Here is an 11,140-nt window from a genome sequence, read left to right on the forward strand (position 1 = left end):
AACATAGAAGTATTTTATAATCAGCTACAAAAAAAAAAAAAAAATCAATTGTACCATTAAACTATTAGGCCCTAAATTCATAGCACCAGAGGTCAATTCCAAAAGGTACCAGACCACCAACCACCACCAATGTCATGATCATAACTAGACTACAGTGCACAGACATCAGCTGTCGAACACCTAAGAACTGTCCTGCTCAAACTGGCCAATATCCAAGTCATAAGGATTGCAAAGAGAATTAGCTCAGGAAGACTGTGAATTATTAAAAGTAACAGATGAAGGACTAAACACTTAGTAGCATAAAAGGACCTGGATCTAGTATTCATTCATTTAAAAAAAATTTTAGGAAACGAGATAGTATCTGCATTAAAAATTTTTGCTTCCAATTCCAAGGGAGAAATAAAATAAAGTGCATATGAAACACTATATTACAGGAAACCTGAAGATAATACAAACATGGTTTAGCGATTGAAAAAAAGCTTCAAGGATGTACAATTTCATGAATGTTGACAGTATTTCTCAATAGCCTATTTGTGTACCATACACTACATAGGACATAGAGTCCTGAAAAGTTGTATCTAACTAATACATGACAAAAGTAATAAAAGACATTTCTAATTTATGTTATATCTTATATATTCTACTCGGTCTTTAATTGACACCAGTTACCAGGCATTTTGGATACGTTACATTTGCACATTGCCTTTCTTCCAAAGAGTAAATATGTAAGCAAATGCCAATGTCCCAGTGGAGCTGCTTTTTGCTTATTGATTTACTCAATTCTTGAGTGGAATTAATGCTGATTGTATAATGCGAACAACTATAGTGATTTTATAGTATCAAATTGTGATGTTTGTTGAAATGGAACACACCTTTCTGAGAAATCTAAAATTCACACACATCAAATTAATACATTTACATAACTGCATAAAAGGAAAAGTTAAACTGGCAAGTAATGTAACTATTGAGTTTTAACTGATTTTTATTAAATGGAAAACAATATAGAAATCACCATATCAGGCTACAGAACCTAAAGATGATACAGAGCTAAACGTAAGGCTGTCTTGGGTGAAAACAAATGAAAAGGCAAGCATTGGCCCTACTGACGGGTGCAAAGGTTATCCTAACCTTTGACTACCCTTGTTTTTGATACGGTGATGATTTTTAGGTGGAAATGATTGCTGTTTAAATCTAAGTTTAGTCAGTAAGTAAATGCTTTCCTATGAGATCAAAGTCACGTAGGAATCTCAGTTTAGCTTACTTTGAGTTAACAGCCCATCTTCGCTACAAACATGTTTATTACTTTAAAGATAAAACTGAGTATGGTGGGAATCATAGAAATAAACATGACAATTATAATCAATTTCCTAAAACCACCAAACTATCCTATCACTTATGTAATCTTGAAAAATTGAAAATATATCTATCTTTAAAGAACTAGCAATCTTAATATTGAGCTTTTAAACCAGAAAGAACCAAAATTTGCAGGCATTCCACTGTTCTACAATTTTTGTCCATCATGTTTTTTAGTATCGTTTGCAACTTTAAGCAGGTTTCTACCCCGTTGGGCAGGAGGAAGTGTCTAAGAAGTAGAGGGAGACAGATTAGGAATGGTGAAAAGCTGAAATGGAAGAAGGTAGAGTTAAAAAACATTACCATATATGACTGTTTTTTCCTGTCAACTTTCTTTCTCCTTTCTTCACCAAAGCAATTATGTCTTAAAACATTAGTGCCACAAAAACGAGAGCATACAACAATGTGTTCAAGAACATTCACAACCAACATATGATAAAACACTGTTCATACTGTCCTTAGCAGATGTTTTTCACTACCATTACTCTTTCAACATTTAATTCCATCTGCAGTCAGCTATGATGACGGGGCATGCAAAGTGTAGATTCAAGGTCAAGTCTGAGTTGACATGTCCTAAATGGAAGTGGTCTATCCCTGTCTTAAAATCAAAACCATAATCTCCAGTACATGGAAATATAATTGCTTTGAATCTTTGGCCGCTACAAGAACACTGCTTATAAATCATGGCTCTTTGAAGTTGAACTCCATATTTTCAAAGGAGGGCATAACCTGGCTTTTTATTTTTTTTTTTTAATTTTTTTTTTTAATTAATTTTTTTTTCTAGGAGAGAGAGAGAGAGCGTGAGCAGGGGAGGGTCAGAGAGAGACGGAATCACAGACCGAAACAGGCTCCAGGCTCTGAGCTGGCAGTCAGCACTGAGCCCGACACGGGGCCCGAACCACGAACCGCCAGATCATGACCTAAGCGAAAGTCGGACGCTTAACCGACTAAGCCATCCAGGTGCCCCATAACCTGGCTATTTTAATTACACCAAAAATAACTGTAAATTTAAGCTCATTCTATGAAAATCACTAAAACATGGGAAGAGTTTTACATTTTTTCCTGTGATGATGTGCAATGTAAAAAGTTACCTGCTACATAGACATTTTCATATAAGCTTATATGTGTTTCAGATTTAATGTGAATGGTATGTATTTTTAAATTCTTGTTTTACATTATGTAATTTTACTTAAAAGTCAAAAAAGATGGGGAAAAAGAACCCACTTCTGCGTAGTCTGTGGTTAAAAATGTAATGGAAATTCTTACCTTACTTACTTATTCCCAGTGGAAGACATTGCAGGAGGAGCATTAAATAGGGAGCAAAAGAAAGACAAAATGAACAGGTAATAGAATATAAAGCAAACAAGGAAATACAGAAACAAGATAAAAAGAGAGGAGAAAATGGTATCCTAGAGAACTGGGTAAAAACAATTTTTTAAGAAAATAAGTTAAAAAGTATTACAATGAAAATTATAAGACTATGGATAGGAAACCCCTGCTTTTTTCTTCCCCTTATGTCTTCTAATCAGAGTTTTGTGAACTCAGGGAGCCAAAAGGTATTGTGGGGGGGGCTGAGGAGAACGGGTTTATGAAGAAATGGCAGCAGTTTAAGTAGTTTAAGAGCAAATGCCAATAATAGGCAAAATATGGATATGGAGCCACAGTCCTTTAGTTAGCCAACGCACGTCTTCACAGTTATATCAAAGGCAATTCCATCATGTCCCTGGTGGTTAGGAATAGAACTGCAGACGACACAGGAAAAAATATAATCTTACATACAAAGAAATCAAAACACTAGAGTATCGTCATGATGACTGAATGTGATCAACTTCAAAATTATGATGTAATGATAAGAGAAAAGAACAGGAGAAAGCAAGTTTGATAAAATCTTAATTTTAGGTTTGCAACACAGCTGATATATAGCACTGGCAGGTATCTTCACCTCTTGAGACCCCCAGCTTCTAGAAATAAAATGGAGCCTGGAACAAGATGATTATCAATGTGTATTTTTTTAAAGGTATGCCTTTTTCACCCTCATTGCCAAGGAGGAGACTGTACTTCTAATTTCAGAATCTAACATAGGAGATGAAAGGAGGTGAGCGATTACAAGAAACTGATGCCATTTTTGCAATATATTAGTGTACAAAATCTCCAGCATTAACCATAAATACACTCGTCAGTCACGGGAGCGCAGTTTTCTTCCTACATTTTGACATGAAATCAGGAATAACAACAACAAATCATGTTTATACTTTTAAAAAACTCCTTAGACTTCATTTATGGCTACAGTTTCAATATACATATTTGAAATCAAGATAATTTCCCCTAATATCCTTAGGTTAAAAAAAAAAAAAAAAGGCAAGATGAACTTTAAAGGTTTGTGGGACAACCCTGATGTGAAAAGGCCTGACATTTTCTTCCTTGCGTCGCACGGTATACAGATGGCCGCACAGGAGAGTTAATGCCGAAAGGCGGTACTCACCACAACAGCAAACTGCTCGGGTTCACATAAGTTGTTATAGTCACTCTTGAACTGAGACAGTGAACTTAATTGTTCTTGATCCGGAAGATGCTTTATTAGGTTCTAAAAATTAAAACCATAAGGAAATACCTTCACTAAATGTGCTTCTTGCATTCAAGATAAATCTATTAATAAACTATTGGAAAGAATCCATTGAAAAAGCTAATCTTCAGTTTTATTTCTCAGTAACTTCCCTTATACTCAGTTTTATGCTACATTCTCTGCATCTTGAAAGCAGTCAATTTTCCTCTTTCCTCTTCAGAGTTACATATTCACATCAAGCACTACTGAATGTTTATTTGATTAGCTATATAACTGAGAGAGAAAAACTCCACCTATACCAAAGGAACAGCTTTCTCACCTGGGTAAATGTGATCAGTTACATTTCAGATTTAGGGAATTAACGTCAGAAATTCAGGCAAAGCCAAACATATTTTAACACTTCATTCGGGGATAAAATAAATTATCATATTACTACTAAAAGGCAAGACAAAGAAATGAAATCCAGGGGACTTTAATGAAAGTGCTTGCAAGATTTAATCAACATGATTACAGTTTTAATAACAAAAACCAAAGTATCTCTAAAACAATGACAAAGTAACTTTTCTGAGGTGGAAGAAAACTTGAAAAGGCACTCAAGACACAGAATGATATACTTTGCAGATAAAAAGCTTATGAAGGGATTCTTTAGGAACTGAAGCGTCCATTGCCTTCGGCCTGTAGCACCTGCAGTCCAGAAACCACAGGCTCACTTGGTTATTCTGATGGTTTTGTCCACGCACAGCCTCTCCCAAGACAAACACTTCGGTACAAGAAACACCCCCAATGAAGGCCAAGTAAATTATCTTCCTTGTTAGAAAATCATGATTATACAATCTTGTGGACAAAGTCTATAGAGATCTTCCATATCAAAATGTAATTGACTATAACAGTGTTATAACAAATTAGTGTCCTGATATTAAAATTAAGAAAAAAGAGTGGCTGGTGCTCACAATCTCAAAATTATAGCATCAGTATATTGTCTTCAAGCCCAAAGTCAAGTCTAAGTTATAATTCAGCCTATATCATGCTCTATGTATTCATGGGGAAAGACTCCCCCAAAGGTGTCATTAGTTAAAAATATTGTTAGAGAAGGTTATATATCAAAGTAGTTAGATCAAAGAAGCAGTTTTGGACTCACTGTGTACCTTTGGACAAAAACTTGGTTGACTGGCCAAAAACAAACAAAAAAATGGCAATTTAAGATCATCCCTAACAAAAGTATTTACTATTAATACTACCAACTGAATAAGAACAACACAGGTAGAGGATTTTTCCATATAAACAGAAATTTCTCTTATTAAAATTGCCTGAGGCCAAAAGACTTGGTTATTTATGTTTCTTTTAACCATTCTAGCTGACAGCTGGGTTACATGAGTTATTTACTAATCAGACTTCTGAACTTCAGTCTCCTCTTAGGTGACCATCAAATCCTCTGAAATATTTTGAGTTAAGACACAATTCATCTTGTATCAGGAATTTATTAATTTTTTTTTTTTNACTTCGTTATTTTTGTTTTGTAGAGTAATGAAACTATAATGATTTCTAAGAATACAGGCTCAAACTACCTGTGTTTCTCCCTTTACCAAATTTACCAACCTTTCACAAATCTGAAGGTCCTATCAAACTAAACTAACTCTTCACAGTTGCCCACACACCCAAAGCTTTTCCCCTCACAGCTCAGAGTATTACTAGTGCCAGAATAACTGACCTTTGCTACATTACTCACACAGCCCTATTGTCTTTTCTACATTCATACCGTATTCAGTCCTGAAGTACCCTCACCTCCACATACACACACACACACACACACACCCTCACCTCCACACATGCACAGTACTCCCTTAACCCATCTTCTAATTCTATTAAAAAAAAAGTCTTGATACAGTCATGTGTATCTTGTATTATAATTATATATATGCATACATATGTATATACATACACAAACACACACATATACATACATACACGTAATCTCCCTTGCCAAACTGTTAAAAAAAAAAAAGGTAAAATCTATGTTTAATTGAGGCTACTACAATGCCCTGCACATGGTGGGTATAATAAAATAGTTGCTAAATGAACTAATTAATAAAAGACAAGTGAAGGAAAATAGGGAAAGAATAATTAGAAAGATGACATCAAAAATGACATACTACTGACATCTGGTTATATATGAATGAGTAACTAGATATGCCAAAACAAAATCATGACTGTGAACATAGCTTACCAAAATGATGATTATGATAAAAATAATGTGTTCTCTGTGCCCCGTGAAAAACAGGCAGTTCTTCACTTTACAATGAGGAACATTTTTCCAAAATTAACTTGAGGGGCACCTAGATGGCTCAGTCGGTTAAGCATCCAGCCTTTGATTTCAGCTCATTTTTTTGTGAGTTTGACCCCTGTGCAGAAGGGTGGAGATCCTGCTTGGGATTCTGTATCTCTCTTCCCCTCCCCTCTTGCTCGCTCTCTCCCTCTCTCTCTCAAAAAGAATAAAAAAACTTAAATAAAATTAACTTGAGATTTCAAATAGCATGAAATTCTTATTTTTTAATCAGCATGTGAAGGTCCAAACTAAATTTTTCAATCTTAAATTCCTGAGATGGGTTTTATAGGAAGTAGGTGTGGCAGGCAGAATGATGACCTGAACCCTACTCTCCCAAGATGTCCACACCTAATCCCAAAATCGTGTAGAAATATTAGGGTTTGTGGCAAAATGAATTAAGGTTGTTATCAGCTGACCTTAAAATAGGGAAATTTTCCTGGATTATCAGAACTGCAGAATGTAACCACAAAGGTCCATAAAAGTGGGAGAGACACAACATGGAGCGAGAGGGAGAGGTGACCATGAAAGAAAGAACAGAGAGGCAACATTCCTTAAAAGTTGAAGAACGGTGTCCCAAGTCAAGGAATGTGCAAAGCCAGAGGAACCAGGAAAGACAAAGAAAGAGATTTTTTTTCTAAATCCTATAGAAAGGAAAGCAAGCCTTCCAACACATGGACTGTAGCGCAGCAAGACACATGCCAGATTTCTGTTCCATAGAAACAGAGGCTAATAAATTTGTGTTATTTTAAGCTACTAAGTTTGTGGTGAATTGTTACAGCAGGGATAGAAAACTAATGTATTAAGAAATTATATGGAACTGGATGCTCTTGTGACATGAATTTAAAAGTGGAAATTTCCCCCATCTCTACACACAAAATCCACATGAATATCCAAAACATGCGTGTAATCAAATTAAAAGCTACTCTGTAAATATTCAACAAATGCATTAGAGAAAAATACAAACATGTATGAAGTAGAAAAATCTTCTTTAAGGAACTTGAAATTTACTCCGAACAACAAGGCATATTTGTTAACGATCAACAGTTAACAAAGACAAAAATCTAGTAAGAAGAAAGTGCTAGAGAAAAAAGGCTTAGGGAGGAGGTACCGAATCAGGTGTTTAGGAGTCTCAGCGACTCACAGCACAAACCCCTACCGGGATTGTATCGCAACCACCTTGAGAAGACTAGATAGGAGAAGCAAAACCAAAATCTTCCAAAGATACCATTTATTGATGGATTAAATGTCCAAAATAATTTTAAACATGTGTGGACACTAACAAATAATCTCTGGTTTCTTTTTATTCCTAAAAGTCATTTGTCTAAATACATCCATTAGAAGTATGAAAGATAGTACACTGAAGATATGATTCTCTCCCCTATATAATTTGTGGTTTGATACTCTGATTTTACAGTTTATCAAGATATGCATTATTGATGCCTTATGTGGAATTCAGCAAGTGACTCCAGCACCACACTGGCATTCCTTAAATAATACTGTGAGTAGACACCATTTAAAAAGTCTGGCAGCTTCCTGAATGAATTCAGAACTCTATGCCCACAATTTCTAGTACTCATAGGAACACCAGTGACTCAAGGAAGGGTGGTTAATAAAGATGACTCTAAGTGAAGAGAAAAGTCCCTCAGTCTTCTGCACCGAATCATTGTACAACTTTATAAGAGCCTAAAAAGAACACATTCTGAAAGGATTCTACAAATAAATTTTAAGTCACATATTACTAATCTTAACTGTAACAAAAACATATACGTTAAATTAAACAATTTGCCTTCAAAAACAGTAATTTAAAATAATTGAAATGTAATCATTTTGATAGCATTATATTTAGTCTGCAGTTAAGAGAAGATGAAGAATTTTATCTCCTGGCAAAGCAGAAGTTATGCTAAAACTAATTACGCAGCAATGATTTTCCAGTTGAATGATTTGGTTTAAGAATTTTGCTTCACTTACAGATTTCTATTTAATGAGAAGCTTGCAATGAAGTATTGGAATTTAAGCTCTCTGCCAGTTTGTTTACCTGAATCATAGCCTCTGCCAACTGTGTTTCATCCACTTCCAATATCATAGTTTTGATTTCCTCATACGGCACCCGAAAAGAGCTCAGGAAGATTGCTAAAAAGGGGAGAAGAAAGTTCATAATGAGTAAGGGAAGAAAAGAATTTGAGATGTAGTTCTATGTATAAAATCAAAAATAATTCATAAAATGAGAGACTTTAAATATTAAATATAATGAATATGGACGAAATTTTCATTAGCCCATTTTCTACTCTAGTTTTAGAACTAGTATTTAAGCAACAGCCCTTTCTTATGCTAGTTTCAAGGTTGACTTTTAATGCTTAGTTATTAGCCTATCACAGGAATGGTGCCAATTTTCATATGATAAAAAAAAAACCTGAAATATATTTGGTGCACTATAAAAATATTACACTGGAATGAAAAGAACCATAAAATTCCAATATGCACATATAATTTTATCTAAACATGTGTATTATTAGCTTCTATAATATCCTGCAGCCCTGCTAAATAGTTCAGAAAAAAAATATTTTAAGAAAACTGCGAAGTAGTGCATTAACACTATTGCAAGTTATAATAGCAATTTGCAATTTAAAAATCTTATAGACAATATGCCAGAAAAATAGCCTTTGTATGTAACTAAAACTTGAATATCCAACATTGGAAAACAAATTTTCCTGGGAAACCATACAAATGGATTAAAGTGAGTAGTGTGTTATTACTGAAAATTTCAACATTTACATTTTTTTCTAATCTCTCATATATCTAATATTAAACCACAATGATCTTCTCAAAAGCTACTGAGGTAAATAAGGATATTTTCATAGTATTAGATTTAATGCTTTTACAGTTTCCCCCTTAATCTACTATTATTATGTCTCTTCTTCAGTGACAGATGTCACTTTGTGAACATACTCAGAACTTGCTACCACTACCATTTATTTGATATGCTGAACTTCTGTCATCTTGTCTGAAGGTCTTTTCATAGAAAGACAGTATTTTTTTTTTTTTTACAAGATTTAGAACATGATCTTCTTTTCAAAGGCTGTCTTCCATATACCTGAGGATACCATGCATCATTTACAGATGAACAACATGGGCATCATCTGTGTTCTTAACACCAGCTTCACGGATATATTTCTGAACTCAAATAGTTATTAATATAGGATGATTGTGCTAGAAATTATGGATGGGTATAATCCTTAGTATCCCAACAAATGGAATAAATGATCTACATGTTATTGCAAAACAGATTAATGAAATTGCAAAAGAATAACCCTGTAGTAGATGTTGAAAAGCACAAAAATATATTAACTATATGATCTCAGAGATCATCAATAAACAATTAATGGGAGGAGAACAAAATTTAAATATATACATCATGTACAAAACATGTTGCATATGATTGTAGAATTAAAAGTAAATGTTAACAAAAACAAATACTAAACGAAATTTAACATGCCAATTTAGTTCCTTTATGATAATAGAACATCTTAATCATATATGTTGTTGGAAAATATGTGAAAAGAGTGCTATCTGACAACATAAAAGGAAAACACTGTCAAAGCACCTTGAAAAATTAAAAAACAAGAAAGCTGAGGTTCTAAATCTGCCTCAAAAATCAGAGCATTTGTTTTTTCTTCATTTAGAACACCCTGAGGTCTAACTAAAGAGGAAAATGAGTAAAATGTATGTAACCTTATGGGCACCTGGGTGGCTCAGATTAAACATCTCTGAGTCTGGATCTCAGCTCAGGTCATGATCTCAAGGTTCATGAGATCTCTCTGACCCTTCCCCACTCATGCTGTCTCTTTAAAAAAATAATAAACTTAACAAATAGACATAACTTTAATTAAAAGAGTAAAACAAAAACAAAAACAAAAATAATAATGTGTTAAACCTTAGGAGAAAGCAAACTGAGAATGTGAACTGTTAAAATACATCTGAATTGTAAATTCGGTAAGATTAGTAAGATTAATCAGAATCTTTGAAATTATTAATTCCCTTTGAGAAGCAATAAATTCTACTCGAGAAACCTAGTCTATGGATACAACAAGGAGATATAGAAAAGATTATAATATTTACTACAAAGACCAAAGGATAAAATTACTCTGAGGCATAACACAGTCACTGAGAGAAAAAAATTATACTTTTACATATTTCAGCCACTATGACAAAGTGGAGAGATGCCCTTGAATTATCTACTTCCTCCTCCCCAAAAAAAGGATATTTTGGATCTTAATCAAGAACTACCCTTAGCACAGCATTAGGAATAGGGCTGCCAAATCACTGTGCTGTATAACTGAAACTAACATAACATTGTGTGTCAACTATAATTCAAGAGTAAAAAAGAAACCCCTGAAATACCTACAAAAAAATATACCTAAGTGTGTGCATGCAGGTAAATCTTAAATCCATTTCTGAGCTATCCTGAAAAGAAGGAAAACAGAAATCCTGGGAGGAAAAAAATATTCAAGGAAAGTTTCATATGATGGCCACAGAAAAAATTAAAACATTACTAAAAAGAAGCAAGATTTGGAGGATGAAAAAACCTTGAAAGTAAACAATATATACATACATACCTTAATGACACTGGAAACTCAATGTATGGATTAGCTAGAATATAAACACAAAACTGAGGACATGAGAGACACAGGCAAAGAAGTGATCCAAAACACAAATTTAAAGAGATGGAAAAATACTTGGTTAAGAGACATAGAAGTAAAGATACCTTAAAAACGTCTACTTGGAGTTGCAAAAGGAAATCACAAAAAGAACAGAGTTGAAGGAAATCTTATATGAAGAGAAAAATGTCAGACTATTCCAGAATTATACGGAGACACGAATCATCACAACTCGAAGGCCCAACA

General features: G+C 34.1%; 1 protein-coding gene across 1 annotated transcript in view; it reads right to left on the reverse strand.

The window, feature by feature from the left end:
- The window catches only part of DIAPH3 (diaphanous related formin 3), a 500,871-nt gene that overhangs the window by 259,470 nt on the left and 230,261 nt on the right, over positions 1–11,140 (reverse strand). The window contains exons 20-21 of the mRNA XM_077752451.1: positions 8,275–8,369; positions 3,836–3,937 (exon numbers count right to left, since the gene is read on the reverse strand). Coding sequence (XP_077608577.1) covers positions 3,836–3,937; positions 8,275–8,369 — 197 coding nt within the window. The remainder of the gene's footprint in view (positions 1–3,835; positions 3,938–8,274; positions 8,370–11,140) is intronic.

The sequence above is a fragment of the Crocuta crocuta genome, unplaced genomic scaffold, assembly GCF_008692635.1.
Source record: "Crocuta crocuta isolate KB4526 unplaced genomic scaffold, BGI_CrCroc_1.0 scaffold376, whole genome shotgun sequence".
Classification (NCBI taxonomy): Eukaryota; Metazoa; Chordata; class Mammalia; order Carnivora; family Hyaenidae; genus Crocuta; species Crocuta crocuta.